A 19,270-nucleotide genomic window follows, 5' to 3' on the forward strand; every position below is an offset into this window, starting at 1 on the left:
ATAGAAATACATTAAAAATACAAACTATATTAACAATAAAAAACATATCTCATGAGAAAGAAGCACAATTTTTGACATGAAGCAATTTACTCAGACAATATTTTTAAAGTGATAACTGACTGATTTATAAGAAGACTAATTCATGAAATTCCTGTCTTGAGTTCATCAAACTCTTGTGTCTTTTGGTTGCTTTGTGGACTGGACTATTGCTCCGTGGTCCAATTTTCTCTTTTCAGAATAAAGTACATTTTGCATTTAATCTAAAGATCAAATTAGAGGAGTGAAGGTTCACAGAATCTACATTTATTTATTTATTTATTTATTTATTTATTTATTTATTTATTTACTTACTTACTTACTTTTGACTGAAATGGCTCTCCATACCTGTGCAACGTTAAAAGCAATGTGCTTTTTTAACTGATTAATATGAACTACCGGCATATTTCAACCCTTGAGTATCTTTTCCGCTTGTCCCTGAATGCGTCACTCCCTTCTGCGTCAGATCCATCATGGCGGCGCCCCGCACCGTGGACGGAGTGGAGGCTGAAAACACTGAAATCAGCTTGACACTTTCAAATTCTTCCTCTGAGGACACCAAAAGGCCTCAGTTCGGGACACGCTTCCTTACAGACCCGCGGCAGGTCTTCCAGCACAACGCATGGTCGGTACCACAGACCCAAACAGGATGGAATGGGATCATGTGTATCTTTTGAGTGGAGGAGACTTTTTCAGCATTATCTTTAGCTTTGGATCGTTGAGTTCAGCATTTGTAACGTTGCAATATTTTGTTTATATATTTTTGTAATTTTCTTTACTGCGTTCAACCAAGCCGACATTTAGAAAATAACGACTGTTTTCTCATAAAATTACTATTCCCCTCTACTATGTGCATTACGGTAAAGGGGGCAGTACGGTTGCCCATTGTTAACGTAAAAAGTTCTGTCGATTAGAATGAACAGAGATTATTTTTGTTTAGAAATTATTTTAAGAAATTAAAATAGAATTAAAAATAAGATAAATAAGACATTTTTAAATGTCAGAAAATCATTATCAACTACTTTGGTCGTATCTCCACAAATCAAGGTGACGGTAATAAAGTTGCCATATTTGATGGTTAGCCAATACATTTTCAACATCATTCCTTGATCAAATAAATTAATATAAACTTTTTTTTTTCCATCTATGAAGGTGAGAGCAGTGGGGTTCAGTGTGAGCATTCATTATGTACTTTACCTTAATGCACGCTGTACGGGCGAAACTACTATTTTAAAAGATAGTTGTTGATGCCACTAATGCAATTGTTAAATTCTGGGTCAAATCTGCATAAAGATATGTTAAAAAAAAACAACAAAAAAAAAAACATACAAATGAAGCCTAATATACTACATCAAAATATCAGACACAATTTCTTCACGGTCAGTCACTTTATTATTCACAAAGTTGGGATAATAATGTTTTGTGGTCTCCAGGGACAATGTTGAGTGGACTGACGAACAGGAAGAAGCTGCAAAGAAGAAAGTTTCAGAAAACAATCAGCCTTTGCCTCTAGAAAAACAAGGTTAGACTGTAACTTTGAAAATTAATATATTTATATATTAGAATTAAATCATGATTTTTTTTAAAAATTATTATTATACTGGCCTTTGAGAAAGCAGACGTGTGTTATGTTGTAGGAAGTGTGCTTTATTTATTATTTTTAATACTAGCTTTTCTGCCTTTTACTTCCAGAGGAGTACAACAGCCGGGCCAGTGAATACTGGAATGAGTTTTACACGATACACGAGAATCGCTTCTTTAAAGACCGTCACTGGCTCTTCACAGAGTTTCCAGAGCTTGCCCCACAGCGCAACCTGAACCACGAATCTCAGCCAAACAACTCGGCCGTGGACAGCAGCCATCAGGACGGATGTGAACAAAAACAATGCAGGGATTTTGTAGCTTTGTCTGGTGACAACTGTGCCTTTCCATGCTCCTCTGCCACATATCGCATCCTGGAGGTTAGAGATCATTCTAGCAGCAAGTTGGTCACATTTTAACCGTATAAATGCTTTAAATGTAGTTTTATTTAGTTCAGGAAACTGTTCGATTTTATTTTTTTTTTCAGTGATGTTCTGTAGATTTAAACACGTTCTTAAAATAATGGGCTTGAATAATAAAACCCATGTCCCTTTAAACAGAGTCTAGGTGTGTTTTAGTAAAGCTATTATGTGATGCATGGGACACACAGAAAACTTTTGGAAGAAGGTGTTATAACCTGTATATCATTCGGCTTTTATTGCATGAACTACAAAAATGTAGAAAAGCTTACCTTTAACTCAAGTCTGTGTTTTTCAGTGGGAGAAAACATTTTTTGAAGGGAGCTCCAGAAAACTAGAGGGCATGCCATCATTTGCAACTGCTAGAAAATTGACTTTTTTTTGTTAGCGGGGGTTTTGGCAGAATAATGATCCAAAACATATGGCCAAGAATACAAGATCCACCTTCTACCATGGCCATCTCAGTCCCCTAAACCCAAATCCTGTTGGATGAGCGGAAAGGAAGAGCACGTAGGACTCAGGACCTGGAAGGAACCAGACAGATTTTAAAGATCCTTTCCACTCTATGTTCCAGTCTTGTAAAATGTTTCTCAGAAGTGTCAAAATTGTGATTTTTTTTAAGATTAACTCTGAAAAGCCATCTAACAAGTTGAAATATGTGACCATCTTTTAAACATTAGATTTCTCCCACTAACTGAATGTAATCCAATTGAAATTATGATTTTCTTTCTTGTTCTTTAAGATTCTCTAAACATTCAAACAGAGCCCAATTTCTTCCCATTATTGCATTTGTTCCGTTTGAAATGGCTAATTCTCCTGAAACATAACATCATTTCTGTGCAGGTTGGTTGTGGTGTGGGCAACACAGTTTTCCCAATACTCAAGACCAACAAGTAAGAACACACAAGAAAAAAAAAAGTTGCATCGTGTCTGAAAAAGACGATTCCTCACCTTTTGCAGTCTCTATAACTGCAGCTTTGCCTTCTGCAGTGACCCTGGGCTTTTTGTTTACTGCTGTGATTTCTCCAGCACTGCTGTGGAATTAGTGAAGGTGAGCCGTTTTGACTCACAAAAGAGCAGTTTCTTCTGATCTTCAGCATGTACGTGACTAACTCAGAGTTTCTCTCGTCATCAGACTAATCCAGAGTACGATTTGAACCGCTGCTTTGCCTTTGTGCACGACTTGAGCGACGTCGAGGCCAGTTTCCCCATCCCTGATGGATCCCTGGATGTTATCGTGCTGATCTTTGTGCTGTCGGCTCTGCATCCCGACCAGTACGAACGGATATTGCTTTGCCTAGTTTTGCGCTTTCATTTTTGCGTACATCTTTAGCATATTGCAGACACTGTGTAAGTGTTCCCCTCCCTCCCCCCATCTCAGGATGCAGGCCTCCATCAGTAGATTAGCAGGTCTGCTGAAACCAGGTGGTGTGATGCTGCTGAGGGATTATGGACGCTACGATATGGCACAGCTGCGCTTCAAGAAAGGTCAGTCAGGTTGTGTCAAGGTTCAAAATGTCTAGAATTGCTAAAGATTTCTGTTCTGCTGGGAAGAATTTGCTTAAAATGAGTCACACTCTTGTCATAAACTGTTAGCAATCCGTAATACAAAATGTCACTGTAAAGTTTTAGGTCTCTTTAGGACTTTTCTGAGCAATACCTATACCTGCCGATCCTTGCAGCCAAACCTTGAAATGTTTAACCGTTTCATCTTTTTAACTGTCTGTGTTTTTGATTTTTCCTTAGGGAGATGTCTGTCAGAAAACTTTTATGTCAGAGGGGACGGAACACGAGTTTATTTCTTTACTCAGGGTATAAATGACTGGCTTTACAGTTGTAGTTTTTTTTATTATTATTAATATTATCCCTTACTGATTCATTCTTTCAACATGAATATGATCACATTTTTGTGCCTTTCTTTGTTTTAGATGAGCTTCATGAGTTGTTTGCAGAGGCTGGGCTTGAAAAAGTGCAGAACCTTGTGGACAGGCGGCTGCAGGTGAACAGAGGGAAACAGCTCACCATGTACAGGGTTTGGATCCAGTGCAAGTACCGCAAGCCTTGTTGAGAAACACCTAAGCTGACAAAGATTACAGCTGTTTCCAGAAGACATGTGGAACAATGGGATCATGGAGTTTTTTTATTTTTATTTTATTTTTTCTTGAACTGGCTGCCATAACCCTGATGGACATTTTTTATTTACATGTTCTTCTGGAAAAATACCCTTGGTCACCAAATTGATGACTTTTCTCCTGATGAGTTGTCTAATCTGAAAAAGAACTGGTAACCGCTGTAAAAAGAGACTGGTTTTAATTAGCAAATTTTTCAAGTAAATAAATTGCATGACTTTTTTGTATTTCACATTTTTTGTACATGCTAAATTAAAACCCAGTACTGAAAAAATCTTGCACATTTGAAATAATTTTATGCTATGTCTGCAGCACTGTTAGGATGGGAAGTTTCTGATTAATTTATCACTAGTGTGGGGGTGGGCACTGCTAAATTTCATTGTGTGGAGGGGGTTTTGTTATTGGTCCGGACAACAGATTTTGGGGCAGGCGTGGACTGAAGGAAGGTGAAACTACTTGAACGATCTCACGAGAAAATATGAGATTTTCCTGATTATTGTTTACATTGCAAAAACGTGAGATCCGAACCGAAATGATCCGGATTCAACTGAAACGCTTCCAAAAGCACAACTTCCGAAAACAGATGTCGTTTTGATCCTTTTTGCAGCTCGGAAGGAAACTGGTGTCGAACTTTGTTTTGATCGAGCTGAAAAGCCAGCACCCTAAATTCACCGCACCACTGGGGGAGACAAATATAGGGGGTAACTACACTAGCTCAAAGACATTATTTATACCTGCCGAAAAGCGCAAATTCTCCAGGGTCGCCATTGTGTGGAGCGAGATACACCAGACCACAGTGCGGTATGACCCTCGGAGCGAGGGACATGATGGGGATCCCCGCTTAAGGAGCGCAGAAAGGCGGGTTTGGGAGACCCGGAGTTTTGTCGAGGCCTCCGCCGGAATCCTCCGTGGTCTACCTGAAGCTGCTCAGCGGGCGTCCGCGTCTCGATCGTCAACAACCAGCACGCGAGGGACGTGGCTTTGGATGCGGCCTAGTCTGGGAGGGTCTGCCGAGCACCGGTGAGACAACGCAGACGGTTTCAGCGACAAGAGCCCCAGAAAACTGAGAAAATCTTAACTACAGTGAGTATCTGAACGGGCTTTCAGACAAAAGATTTTCGTTTGAAGGATGTTTTGCTCCAGTGAGCCCAGATGTCGTGGCAGATGATGCTTATTTTAAGGATAACCCTAACCCATTGGAAACCTAACGCCTAACGGTCAGTATTTGGGGAAAGAAATGGCTTTGTGTTTTAAGTATACTTGGATGAGAATTTGTCAAAACGTTATTTTCTTGCTTAGGTTTACCCTTTTAAAGAAATTCAATCTAAACATCATTAGCTAACTGTTAGCCGCTTAGATTGCTAACTGATGGTCAGCATCGGTAGCTTCTTCACTCGTTTGCCTAAAGTTAGCTAACCGATATTTCACTAATTGTGCTCAAAATTAATACTTTACTTATTTTGTTGCACGTAAACAAAGATTTTTACTATTTACTTATAGAATCCATACCTTAAATATATTTACTTATAGATGCAAACTGTAGGTAACAGACACATAGCAGCCAGTTCTGGGCGTGTAATTTTAAACCTTCGCACCGGTCAGCAAACTGGCCACTTATTGTCCTTTGTGGCTTTTTCCCCATTGCTGTGAGTGTTCCTTGGCAGTCCCTCCATTGCTGACCTTTTATAACAGCGCCATGAAACTTAGGCCTGTCATGTCAAGGCGTTATCAAGTGATTCCATAAATTTCCAGGCAGTGACTTTACACATCTGGCCTTCGTCTGTGATGCATGTGAAATATCAGTATTTGTTTATAGTTGTGCTCTATGTACTCTTGGTGTCTTGCTGAACAGCAGTTAAGTGGCTTTTCCTTCATGGATATAAATATCAAACATTGTCAAACTTATTGATGACTCAGAACAGGAATTTTCCACATCCATATAGCTAAACACAGCCATGACTCATCACAACCAGTGTCTTTTGAAACTGTCACCCTTCTTCCATCTGAATATTCCCGGCTCTTGAATGCCTTCCTTAATTTGTGCTCTTGTCTCCACAGCCATGATGGAAGAACTGCACAGCCTGGACCCCCGGCGACAGGAGCTGTTGGAGGCTCGCTTTACGGGGGTTGGAGTGAGTAAGGTTCGTATGCACCAGATGTCACAAAGGTTGAGCTGGGGAAATGCTTCTCTAGTCACAGATTTATATGATTATGTGTTATTGTTTTACTTTACCGCCATTATCAGTCTGATTTTTTTTTTTTTGTTTTTATTACATTTTTGTAGCCCAAACAAGCTTGGGCTCCTGCCTTTTCTTTGTCTCCGGAGAAGCTTGAGCCCATGTCTGTGTTTTTTGGCGGCTTTGACATGGCATCGCTCCCTGGCTTGTGATGTAGCGGCTGTATATGCGAGCGGCTGCCTCTGCCAACAAGGCCGCAGACATTGACTGGGTTGGTAGGGGGCAGAGGAAGAATGCGGAAATAGTTTTTGACCAGGTAGAATGAGAGGTGGCTTTTTTTCTTCTTCTTTTCCTCCCCACACCCTCGCTACGTAGATGGAGCTGTCAGTCTTAGAAGAAGGTGATCTTGGAACAGTTAGGGAGCCGGAGTTGGTGCCAAGAGCAGGCCCTGTGCCAACCATAGGCAGAGCTGAGCTCAGAGCATGGCATGGCTGCTGCCGCAGAGAAAATGGCGACGCCTGCTAAGGCATCATGCCACAGTCGCCCTCTACTACATGGGTGAGAGTGAAGACGTATGGTTTGGTGGTCCGATAGCTTCTTCAGTGTCACAGGGTGGCTTATCTCTTCCTCCTCGACCTTGAATAGCTCGATGGCGCTGCCGTTCTTTGTGTAAAGCACTGAGTCAGCAGAAAAGTTAAGGACAAAGGGATCAAACGTCTTTTGATAAACAGGCAGATGTGGCGTACAGTGTCTGCTGAATGCATGAACAAACAGCCACAATAGTTTTCTTTTTTTACTTGTTTTATTTAGATTTTTTTAAAAAAGCATCTTTTGATGATTGCCTTTATAGTAAAAAAAAAAAAAAAAGAGAGATAGTGATTTGAAAATGCGGTGAGGAGGAGAAGGAGGAAACATGGATGACATTTTGTAAAGGTGGCAGATGGAGCGAGGAATGGATCCCCAGCAGCTTGCCTAATGTTCAGCCATTTTAGGAGGGTTCAGCGAGGGAGCTCTAGTGTGCTCAGAATGACTAAGTGTCTCGCTCTGATTGGACAGCGCCTGCTGAATTCTGATGTGAATCATTTGATTGACAGGCATCACCTAGGGAACCGGCGTTAGTACCGATGCAGGTCTCCGCACATTTGGGATTTTATGGTGATTGCGTGTAGCCAAACCTCTCCATCACCGTTCTTGTCTTTCAGCGTTTTCACCGTATGTGTTTGTCTTCCTTTTCCCACAAGTTCCCACTTGTTGAAAGTAGTAACACATGGACATACGTCGAACATTTTTTGTGTGCATTTAAGTCCTTCCTTTCTTCTTTTTTTTTCTTTTTTTTATTGTCAACAGGGCTCAGGTCAGAGTCAGAATGAATCATCCAATCAGAGTCTGTGCAGCTTGGGTTCACTTAGTGACAAAGAGCTGGAGGTTAGTCTCTCTTGCATATTGACTGGATTTATTTGTGTTGGACCCTTCCTTTTACCCCACCTCACACACACACGGTGTGTTTATGCTGCTTTCTTTACAGACTCCAGAGAAAAAGGCGAACGAGCAGAGAGTCAGAAAACGCAAAGCGGACCACTTTGACAGCAGCCAAGGTACAGTAATCCCCACTTACGACCCTTTCATCATTTCTTACACGTTCCCTTTTATTGAGCCCTCCTCTTCTCTTCTTGTAGGCAAAGCAGGAGCGAGGGGGCTTAAAATTAGCGATTATTTTGAGGTGAGTGCTCCTGTCGCATTGGATTCACCCGTATAACTTTTCGTTCCTTCATTCTAACCCCGTCTTCACTCGCCTTTCCATTTATCTTCTTTCTTCTTTTCCCCGCGTGTCAGTTTGCGGGAGGTAGCGGTCCTGGTACCAGCCCTGCTAGGGGAATTCCACCAGTGGTCCGCTCTTCCCCACAACACTCTCTGTCCAACCCTCCCGTCACGGTGAGCGTTGTTTGGCTCTGTGGTGTTTTTCTTGCCTTTTTTTATTCCACAACGCTCTTTCTCTTCATTCTCTTTATTCCATGCTTGTTACTAACACCAGCGGGTGAGGTCTGCTCACGAGTGAGAGGAATCAGATGTGTGTTCACATGTTCTAGTGGTCATTAAATAGATGATTGATTTAAAATGTCCTACTAAAAAAGGCATACATTGTGATATGCTTCGTGGTGACGTATCCCACCAAATCCTGATGAATTATTAAAGTGAGGGCGTTTTGTTTTCCTTTCACAGCAAAAGTGAAACGTCTTCATTGAACAATGTTTCTTCCTCCCAGGTGCAGCAAGGAAGCCCTTCGTCCATCAGCTCTGTCAACACGGAGCTCTCCACATGTGCGATGAAGCCCGTCGTCCTTCACATGCTCCACAAAACTACACAGGTACATCACACACTAATTGGATGCTAACTACCTGTTTGTGTAATTAACTTGATTGTAGTTTACGAGAATTCGCATGGTTGGCATAAACAGTGAATATACTCGCGTCTAAATTTATTTATTTTTTTTCACATTTTGTCGCCCAACAGCAAAACTTCATTGCATTTGTTGGAAACTTGTGCGACAGAATCTCATAAAATAACGCATAATTGTGAAGTCTGGGAAATTATACGTGGTATTCATCTCATGTTTCCCAAATGAAAATCTGATAAGTGCGGCTTGCATCTGTACACTTCTTGCTGTCTCTGTGCTTTCTAGAAGCGTCTCTTGCTGCAGCTGCAGGTTCAAGTTTGTTGAAGTATGTCTCTTATCAGCTTTGCACATCTGGAAACTGGATTTTTTTTTTTTTTTTTTTTGAGCAAAACCATTCCAATGTGAGAATTTCATTTGATGGAAAATTTGTCCCACGGTGGGGTCAAATGGGTTCAGCTTGGATTCCTCAACAAATTATTGATATTTTGGAAGATTCTTTTTTAAATGATGGTATAACTGATTACAAAATGATTTACATTTTGGTAAGTGGTTTTAAGGATCTTCGGCTCAGGATTTGTGGCAATAGAGATTATGAATCCCAACTTGGGGAACATTTTGTTCCCAAATGTCTGGATGGTAAAATTGAAACAGATGAATCTATGAAAATCTTTGCGTAAATGGGAGATTTGTTTCAAACTTGAAATTTTTTTCTCTTGTTTAAAGATGAACCATCAACCCAAATTATTTATTTTTTCGTTGGAATCAATCAAGTATTTTTGAATTAAATTAAATTGTATCTCATGTATTTTGCCATCCCTATAGGGGTTTCCCCCCAGGATTGCCTTGTGTTTTACTCCGTCTGTTTTTCCCTCAACTCCTGTCCATGCTGAAAAAAAACCCTCCCTCAAAGCATGATGCTGCCACCACCAGGTTTTTCAATATGCAAAACATGTTTGACATTCAGCTTTGGCATTCTGCTAAACATAGCGCTTTGCTCATAGGCTAAAAATGGCTACATTATGGTCACTTCTGGCCAGAGCCCCTACCTTTCACATGTCTGCTTTGTCCCTGCATGGCTTGTGGCAGACTGTGAATGCAGCTTATGACTTTCAAAGGCTCACTACTTGTCATTCTAGCATTAGGAGTTTGTGGATGACTAATAGCTGTTGATTCTCCCAGCTGAGCTGTAGAAGTCTGCAGCTCCTCCATTGTGACTGTGGGCTTCTTGGTGGTTTTCTGCTTAATGCTGTCATGGCTGTTCAGTTAGTCGGTCGACCACGTATTTAAAAAAAAAAGTAAGTTGACCTTAAAAACACTAATTGCTAGTCTTAAATTTTGACATGGCAGGAGTAAACCATCTTGTATGTAGTTTTTATTATTATTGCTTTTGATTCACATGTAAACATCTTCATTGTGTTGTGTGACTCAAGGTGATTGAGGCTAACTAGCTGCTAATATATCTTTACAAGCTATCTATCTAGCTAGCTAGCTAGCTAGCTTTTTTGCATCTATTATGGGTAATTCTAAATATATCACCAGTTGGCTGATTAATCTGGATACAGACTCAACCCATAGAAGCCTTGCCCTATATTTATAGTTTGTTTTTGTTTTTTCAGTCTTAGATTTCTTTCAAGGTGGCATAGAAAGGTCTTAGACATCTTAAATTTGACTCTGCCTATGCAGTGTCCAAAAACTATTTGATATAATTTCATGACCTAACCTTGCTTTAAACTTTTGCGCAACTTAATCTCTGACGTGTCTGCTGTGTCGCTTGGACTTTATGATTCTGTTTGTTCATTAATGCTGCAGACCTTTGAGGCTCAAGCCTCAAATCAGGTGAATCCTGCAGGCAGATTTTATTTAAGCGCATTTGATTCGAGGGGGGTGGATATGCAGGCTTTTTAGTTACGGGCCAAACACTTTGAAAACCATGTATCATTTCCTACATTTTCACAATTTTTGCTACTTTATGTTGATCCACGTAATGAAATGTAATCGAATGTACTTGAAGTCATTAACAAGATGTGGAAGAGCTGTACATTAATGATTACAACTATAAACTGTAACATTTGGAGTTACTAAGAATGAACCCACCATTAACGACGGCTTTTGTGCTCCTTAGTCCGACCTTACTTTAGAGAAACTAACAGCCCTGGAGAACAGCAAGAACTCTGACCTGGAGAAGAAGGAGGGCCGAATAGACGATTTGCTGCGGGTACTAATCTCATTACACTTCATCCGTGCCACTTTGCTCGCTCTCTGTGAAGGTTTTCCCACTCACGCACGTGTCGATTCTCTGCATTTGTGATGAACTGTAATAATCCTTTTCACCTTGCTTATTTCCCGCCTGCCTCTCTGTGCGTTATGTTCCAGGCGAACTGTGAACTCAGAAGGCAAATCGATGAGCAGCAGAGGATGCTGGAACGATACAAGGAACGCTTAAACAAGTGTGTGACCATGTCCAAGAAGCTGCTGATTGAAAAAGTATGAAATTGACGAGAGCTGGGGGCGAGGGGGGTTGGAACGTTGCTCTTAGGGGGAAGCTGATCGGTGATGTTTGGTTCGTGTTTTTCTCTGCCGCTCAGTCCAAGCAGGAGAAAATGGCTTGCCGGGATAAAAGTATGCAGGATAGACTTCGATTGGGCCATTTCACTACAGTAAGACACGGCGCATCCTTCACTGAGCAGTGGACAGACGGATATGCGTTCCAAAACCTTATCAAGTGAGTAGATGAACACAAACTTTGCTCTTATTTTGTTGTTTTAACTTGAAAAGAGAATCAAAACTAACTCTTAAACTTGCTACTGCGCGTTTAGTTGTGAGAATTAAGATGCAGTTGTTTAACGATGTGCATTCCAGACAACAAGAGAGGATCAACTCTCAGCGGGAGGACATCGAGAGGCAGAGAAAGCTCCTAGCCAAACGCAAGCCGCCTTCCATGGCCCAGACTCCGCCGCCGAGCCTGGAGCAAAACAAACGCAAAAGCAAGACCAATGGGACAGAAAGCGAAACGTACAGCACTTTTTCTTGCTCTTCTTCTCCTCGACGTTCGAAACGCGTCGACATGTTTGACGGTGCGCTGAGGTTTGTTCTGTCTTCTCCCAGGTTATCGCAGGCGGAGTACCACGAGCAAGAAGAAATCTTTAAATTAAGATTAGGGTACCTTAAAAAGGTAACGCATGATGTGTTGTTTTAAATCCCTTCTAAGCCTGCTATAATAAGCAATAAATCAATTAATCGCCTGATGAATTAAAATGTCCATCCCTTCCATTTGGACAAGTTGTTGAAGAGATGCTCCCCTTTAAAATTGTTGAAAAGCCGCCATTTTGAGAAACATTTTGCTTGTGCTACCTGCCACTTTTGCTTGTTTTCTCTAAGCTGAATGATTATTACTTTTTGAAATGCAGTGTTGGTTAGAGATTCATAATCCATTTTAATTGTGTTGATTTGTTTTGTTTAGAGTATTTAAAACATTTCTCCAGTTCCAGTTAAAGGTGTTTTGATCTTGGAGTGGGTGTGCTTACATTACTATGCCATTATCATATTAGTTAAAAGTTGTTTCAAACTGACAATATTATCATTTATCGCAATAATTTCTGGGACAATTTATTGTTCAGCAACCGCATCAAGTTTTATTGTGATATTTTAATAATTTTCTCACTCGGTAATTTTTTGGGGGGGATTTCTTGTTTGTATTTGCAGGAGGAAGCTGAGATCCAGGCAGAGCTGGAGAGGTTGGAGCGAGTGAGAAACCTTCACATACGTGAGCTCAAAAGGATCCACAATGAAGATAATTCCCAGTAAGATTTCTTTTTCAGACATGGGTCACAAAATCTTTGTTTTTTTGTTTTTTTTTATCCAAGATGCAATTACAGTATTATTCAGCTTTGACAGGATTAGACAAAGCTTAGATATTTAGCCAAATAATCTGTATATATGCTAATAATTTTGATAAAAATGTTCTTAAAATCTTTATCAAAGCTCAGGACGTTTTCTCCTAACATTCTGTTGATGCTTGGTGTTTCGTTCATGAAGCTCACTCACATGATCCCAGGGTATCGCCCGTAAATAATCACTACTGGTAATTGTATTGATCATGTTAATATGTAAAGGAATAACATTTAAACAAGCTCATAAAAAAATGTACAGATATTAATTACAAATAATATTTTCCTCTAAAGTTGCACTTTTGGTTGAACTTGACTCTTTTTTTTGTTCTTGTTTAATCCAGATTCATTTTTGTATTTGGCATTTTTAAACAGGCTTTTTAATATGAATTTACATTAATGAAAAAGGCTTTTTTTACTACTTTTTACAGTGCTAGAGAAAATGACCCCTTAAAGATTTATTTTAAATATTGAGACATAAGTAAATTTAATATCAAGATAACTTGAAATGCAAACTCCAGTTTTCAAATAATGATTTCATTTAAGGAAAAATGATCCAAACCAACTTGATCCTGAGGAAATAATCATTGTTCCCTCTTTGCAATATGGATTAAGTGTGTTTCACCTCTAAAATTGAGATTAATTTAATTCCTTCATTTTTTTTTACGCTACACCTATCATTTCCTCCTCTTGCTAGATTCAAAGATCATCCTACGCTAAATGACAGATACCTGCTACTCCATTTGCTCGGGCGAGGAGGTTTCAGTGAAGTTTACAAGGTGAGACAAAACATTTCTTTTCCTAAGCTACAAGAGGAACAATCAGCCAGCCAGTCTGTTGTTGAACTGCATTGTGTTCCTGTTTTGCCTTTATTTAATAGTTTTTACAGGCTGAAAAAGTAACAAAATGATCCTGTTTGTCCTATGCTGCTTTATAAAATCAGAGCAGTTCACATTGTGATGTTAAACTGTGTCTGCTGTGCGTGCTGTAGTTGGTATTACTTTAGGTTGAAGTTACTGTTTTGAGGTTAATCGCTGTGCCAAAATGTCAGGGTTCCAGGAATCTGCTGTCGGGACAGTTAAAATGATTAATGAACGCAGCCATTTTAACGTGAGGCAAGAGTCTTGGTGCAGCTAAAGCAAAAACAAAGCCATATGTACTTTCTATCTAACTGGGGATTTCTTTATTTATTTCTTTTTTTATTCAGGCCTTTGATTTAACAGAGCAAAGGTACGTTGCCGTTAAAATCCACCAGTTAAACAAGAACTGGAGGGATGAGAAGAAGGAAAATTATCACAAGTGAGTGTTTGAATCATTCCTGTAACATTTTTTTCATGGTAATAAACCATGCATTCAGAGGACCAATGCAGACATGAAAAAATATGGAAATGTAGTGAAGTGAATTTGAGTGTTTCTCACGTCCGGATAAGTATGGAAAAGGAGATTAAGAGCATGAAAGACATTTATAGTTTTTAGCTTTATTTTGTCTAAATCTTTACTTGCTGCTATGTGTCCTTTCTTGTTTCCTTTATTTTTTTTTCCATTCTTTCTTTCTTGATTTCCTCCTTTCTTCTTTTTTTCAATTTTATGTATTCTGCCATAAATAGAAGTATCCTGTTACAGATTCACTGTATTTTTTTAAATTGGTAACAATGAATGTAAAAAAAAAAGAACTTTGGAAAGTTCCTCCTGGAAATGTATGGAATCCTTTTTATGTGAAAATGTCTAAGAAGCCTTTTTATTAGATAATAACAAAAGACATTGTGTTTTTGTTTTTTGCTGTTGTGTTTTTTCCAGACATGCGTGCAGAGAATATAGAATCCATAAAGAGCTGGATCACCCACGGATAGTTAAACTCTACGACTACTTTTCACTTGACACTGACTCGTAAGTCACTGGAGCAGGCGTGCAACTGTTGAATTTTTCTTTCGTCCAGCTATGAAAGTCGCCGACGTCCCGCTGACTCTGTCTGAGCAGGTTCTGCACGGTGCTGGAGTACTGCGAGGGCAACGACCTGGACTTCTACCTGAAGCAGCACAAGCTGATGTCGGAGAAGGAGGGACGCTCCATCATCATGCAGATCGTCAACGCCCTCAAGTACCTCAACGAAATTAGACCTCCCATTATCCACTACGACCTTAAACCCGGTCAGTCTTCACCTTCGTTACCTTTTTCTGCTAGTTTTAATTTTGAGGCACATGTTTGGAATAGAAACACATCTATAAAACTAAATTGCTAGGAGTCGCACTAAGATGAGAAGTCTGTTTATGTCGAGGCAGTTTTTGACTTGTGACCTTTTTTCTTTTTAAGATTCAACATTACCTAACTATTCAGATTGTAAAAAAAAATAAAATTCTGGACTGTCGATTAATTTCATTTTTATAAAGTCAAACCTATCTAAACAAATCCAACTATATAGATGGACTAAATTTTAATTACAGCATAACTCCTTCACTGGCTTTTTTTTAAGAGACGAGGCTAAATAGCGCCCAAGTGCGTCGTCTATAGTGAGATGACGAAGTTTAAAAAAAATTGTCAACTCATGTCAGGGTTTTTTTGTTTTGTTTTGTTTTTTTTCCCCTTCTTAGGTAATATCCTGCTTGTGAATGGCACTGCCTGTGGTGAGATTAAGATAACAGATTTCGGCCTTTCGAAGATAATGGATGACGACAGCTACAACTCTGTAGATGGGATGGAGCTGACCTCACAGGGAGCGGGAACATACTGGTAAGACTGGTTCCCAGACCGACACACTGGGGGTCACCAACTCTTCAGTGACTTTTCTACCACACTTTTTCCTTCCACTCAACTCTTGGATTACGGTATTGTTCTTGGATTACAGCGCTGTGGCAATGACAATTTGTGGTTTACCCTACTAGTTGGGAGTGTTATTAAAATTTGCTGAACTTTCAACTCTGCAGTCTTTCTTGCGATTATTTAGACCAAAACATTTACGTTTTAATTTTTTTTTTTTTATGGTCTTGTGATATGCTGAAGAAAAAATAAAACTGTATTTTGTGTTAGCTTTGAACCATAAACATCAAAATTAACAGAATTAAATTCAGTTACCGAAATAATTAAACTTTTCTATTATATTTTAGTTGTCGAGAATCACGTGTAGACGTTTACTACGACAAGCCACGACAAGTTTTTTGAAATAGAAAAATGGTTGCAGGTGTGTGTTTTGTGAAATTTACGCACATAGAAATGAATTCCTCTTTCATCTCCAGGTATCTGCCCCCAGAGTGTTTTGTGGTTGGCAAGGAGCCACCGAAAATCTCCAATAAAGTCGACGTTTGGTCCGTGGGTGTCATTTTCTACCAGTGTTTATACGGCCGTAAGGTAGGAGTCGCAGTAAGACGAGAAGTCTGTTGGTGTCGAGTTCAGTTTTTGAGTTCGGTTATGATTTCGACTTTATGCCAACACCTTTTTTTTTTTTTTCTTTTTGACCTTTTCCGCCGTAGCCTTTTGGTCACAACCAGTCTCAGCAGGACATCCTGCAGGAGAACACGATCCTGAAGGCCACAGAAGTTCAGTTCCCCCCAAAACCTGTAGTCTCACCTGAAGCCAAGGTATTTATTTTCATAGCATCACCAAAGCCACAACCAAGAGTTTCTTTTTTACAGTTTAAAAAGTTTTATCCTTTTTTTAAAATATATATTACATAAATTTTGGGCTATTTTTACCTGTACAATATAGCTAAAAAATCGTATTGCGTTTTAAGGTTTCTATATCAGTCAATATTGATAATTATTTATTAGAATTTTTTGTTTTAAATATCTGAAATACTACCATTGTTCTTTATTTTTAAGCAGTTATGAGGCACAGTGGCAAAACCTATAACTGCTGCTGCGCAAGTTACTTTAGAGATTGTTGCTAGGTAACCAAAGAGTGAGTGAGTTGCTAGGTAACCAAAGAGTGAGTGAGTTAGTGAGTTAGTTAGTTAGTTGATTCCACCAACCTTCCTTGGCTAGCTGTGAGAGGTTTATCAGCAAAGCCTTTCCTTCCCCCAGAATGCTTTGCGGTTCTGGTTTGGAGTTCAGTGCAATTATTTGACTCAGAGTTGAGTAGTAACTGATTGCATTTACTCAGTACTTGAGTAACTTTTTTGAGGAAAAAGTACTTTTAAGAGTATTTACTACTCTGTACTTTTTACTTTTACTTGAGCAAATGTATGATGGAGTAATGCCACTTTTATTTGAGTAAAATTTCTGGGTTCTCTACCCACTGAATGAAAAACAAACTTGTTTTAATCAAAAATTCACACACCGGCAGTTTTTGTTAATGTTTTATATTGAAAGAAACTGATTTGGAAAAATGTTGTTTTGCCTGATTTTGTTTTTTTTGTTTTTTGTTAGTTATGCAAATTATTTTCATTTTGGTTCCTAAAATACCAAAATTTCCATTTAATTTTATATTTTGGTCTGTCTGATTATGTAATTTCTAAATATTAAATGATTGATCATTTGATCAGTTACTCTGTACTTGAGTCAACTTCTTATCAAATACTTTTTTATTCTTACATGAGTCATTTCTTGGATGGCTACGTTTTACCTTTACCTGGGTAAAAATATGTTGAAGTAGTGTTGCTCTTACTGAAATACAATTTTTGGGTTCTCTACTAACCTCTGATCTCAGACATACTATCTATTTATATTGATCATTTGTGTCTTGTGACTGTATATATTAATTGTCCAGCCATACTTGACCATTATTCCCACCCTCTTATGGTGTTTTTCTTCAGGCCTTTATAAGGCGCTGTCTGGTCTACCGTAAGGAGGACCGCATCGATGTTCACCAGCTGGCCAGCGACCCCTTTCTAATGCCCCACATCCGCAAATCAGTGGCTTCCTCGGGCAGCTCTGGCACGGCCGTGGCCTCCACATCCAGTTCCTCCAACAGCAGCGCCTCAAACTGAGCTCATGCCCCTTAAACGATTGACCGGATCATTCGATTGGACGGGGGACGGCTCCCCCGTTCTAACAGCATCTCACCTTGCCATGGAGAGTTGGAGGGAAACTGGTCGGATGGCAGCATGGGGTGGGTGAGAAGTCAAGGAGGGGTTGGGAACGGATACTGTCACCCCCCGCTCCCCTCCACCCCCACAACCCTCCGATGTCCATCCACCCCAGCCCACCCGTCCTGGCATTGTTCCGGGGGTCAAAGCCCTGGATGACTCGCGCTGCGAAGGGTCGGGTTTTCGGCACTGTCTTGGTGAAAAGTGAGTTTCGTGTTTCTGATGTTCCTTTTTCTGCTTAAAAAGAGAAAATAAAACCACGTATTGAACCGCTTCAGCTCGGCCAGATGGAACGGACTGCAGAAGGCCTCATTGTCATATACTCTCTCACACATACACACACACACACACACACACGCGCATCCGTGCATGAGCCTCTCTGGTCCAAGGTAGTCAGAACCTCACAAACATGAACATTTTGTTTGCTCTTATCTCCCTGAAGCTAAAACGAGCGAGCGAGCCAGTCTGGGCCGTTACTGTTTGGAACCCTCAACGGCGCCGCGGCGCCTGATTCTGTTTAAATTCAGACCCGCGTAGTTTCTCCACGAGGGACGACGAAGCCGTCCCTCACATCTAGTCAAACTCCTGTGACCAAAGCTTTTAACTTCCAGCTGGTGGCAGTGTTCCACCTGTTTTTATAACGAATGGTTTTAGAGCTGTGCTACTTGACATGGAGCGGAAGCTGCTTGAGGATTGACCCAATTTTTACGGAAAAGATCTGTTCATGTAATTTAGTTCATGAAGAAAACAGTTGTTTTCATGTTGCCTTTAATTAGAATTGTTACTGTTTTGGGCAACCCACAACCCCCTGCCTCTGTGCTCCCTTTTTTTTTTTTTTTTTTTTCATAAACACATATTTATTTAGGTATGTTTGAATTTATTTTTGGCCAATAAAATGCAAGGGACTGGTTTATCTAATAGTACTGTTGGGGGGAGATTGGGCCTTAGCAAACAGTTGCATAAACCATTAAATACTATTGGTTAAACTGTGCTTGTTGTTCTGTTCTTTGTGATTCTGTTTCCCTCTCAGAGTTTCTGTTTATTCGCTTATTTCTCTTCAGTTCTCATAATTTCAATATAGTCAGCTTGAATAAATAAAATAGGAGCATTTCAGATAAATGAATCATGTTGGACTAAAGCTTTCATCTGTTAATTTCTATAATTTTGCAGTCAAATGGGTAAAAAAAAAAAAGATTGATTGCTGTCGAGAGCATAAGTCTGGTGCAAATATTGATCCTGTGAATCTAAAGATCAGCATATTAAAACGTAACCTTCAGTGAGTTTTAATTTCATGATTCATTATAATGGAAAAACTTTAAATTGGAGGCCATAGCTGTGGATTTCAGTCATGTCACCTTCATTATGTCTGCTCATTAAGCAGCTCTTAGTACAGAAATAAAGCTTAGATTAGTTGTAACCAGTCTATGCCAGCATAGAAATGCAGTTTTTTATCAATAATATTGTGTAATACTAGAGGAAAAAATCCATTCAGTCCACAGTGGGATGAAAAATGAAATAATACAGTGAGGGTTTAGAGGAAAACATTTTCAGATTATATGATGTTCCTTAAATGTGAACAACTCAGGAAGTGATTAACATTTAAATTCTGTCGCTTCAGGGGGGTTTTTG

The 19,270-nt window shown here is 39.6% G+C and overlaps 2 protein-coding genes across 4 annotated transcripts; both read left to right on the forward strand.

The window, feature by feature from the left end:
* Window positions 1–440: 440 nt before the first annotated feature.
* mettl2a (methyltransferase 2A, methylcytidine) lies at window positions 441–4,397 on the forward strand. Its single transcript, XM_015003468.2, has 9 exons — window positions 441–661; window positions 1,470–1,558; window positions 1,729–1,997; window positions 2,880–2,929; window positions 3,027–3,087; window positions 3,172–3,311; window positions 3,418–3,524; window positions 3,783–3,848; window positions 3,965–4,397. Exons 1-9 carry the CDS (start codon window positions 510–512, stop codon window positions 4,102–4,104), a joined length of 1,074 nt encoding a protein of 357 aa, XP_014858954.1. The 5' UTR covers window positions 441–509; the 3' UTR covers window positions 4,105–4,397.
* A 160-nt stretch (window positions 4,398–4,557) lies between these two features.
* tlk2 (tousled-like kinase 2) lies at window positions 4,558–18,630 on the forward strand. Of its 3 annotated transcripts, XM_015003465.2 has the most exons (21): window positions 4,561–5,248; window positions 6,224–6,306; window positions 7,690–7,767; window positions 7,868–7,937; window positions 8,019–8,062; window positions 8,176–8,274; window positions 8,606–8,707; window positions 10,860–10,952; window positions 11,111–11,221; window positions 11,323–11,459; window positions 11,597–11,749; window positions 11,843–11,909; window positions 12,440–12,537; window positions 13,322–13,403; window positions 13,832–13,923; window positions 14,422–14,511; window positions 14,602–14,771; window positions 15,213–15,351; window positions 15,855–15,966; window positions 16,089–16,196; window positions 17,369–18,630. In XM_015003465.2, the coding sequence occupies exons 2-21, from the start codon at window positions 6,226–6,228 to the stop codon at window positions 17,540–17,542; spliced, it is 2,100 nt and encodes a 699-aa protein (XP_014858951.1). In that variant the 5' UTR covers window positions 4,561–5,248; window positions 6,224–6,225; the 3' UTR covers window positions 17,543–18,630. The 3 variants fall into 3 exon arrangements, with proteins under 3 accessions (XP_014858949.1, XP_014858952.1, XP_014858951.1); XM_015003463.2 differs by having other exon boundaries at window positions 4,558–5,248; window positions 11,597–11,909; XM_015003466.2 differs by lacking the exon at window positions 8,176–8,274 and having other exon boundaries at window positions 4,560–5,248; window positions 11,597–11,909.
* The last annotated feature ends 640 nt before the right edge of the window (window positions 18,631–19,270 follow it).

Source organism: Poecilia mexicana, unplaced genomic scaffold, assembly GCF_051168715.1.
Source record: "Poecilia mexicana isolate PSO_F unplaced genomic scaffold, ASM5116871v1 scaffold_8, whole genome shotgun sequence".
NCBI lineage: Eukaryota > Metazoa > Chordata > Actinopteri > Cyprinodontiformes > Poeciliidae > Poecilia > Poecilia mexicana.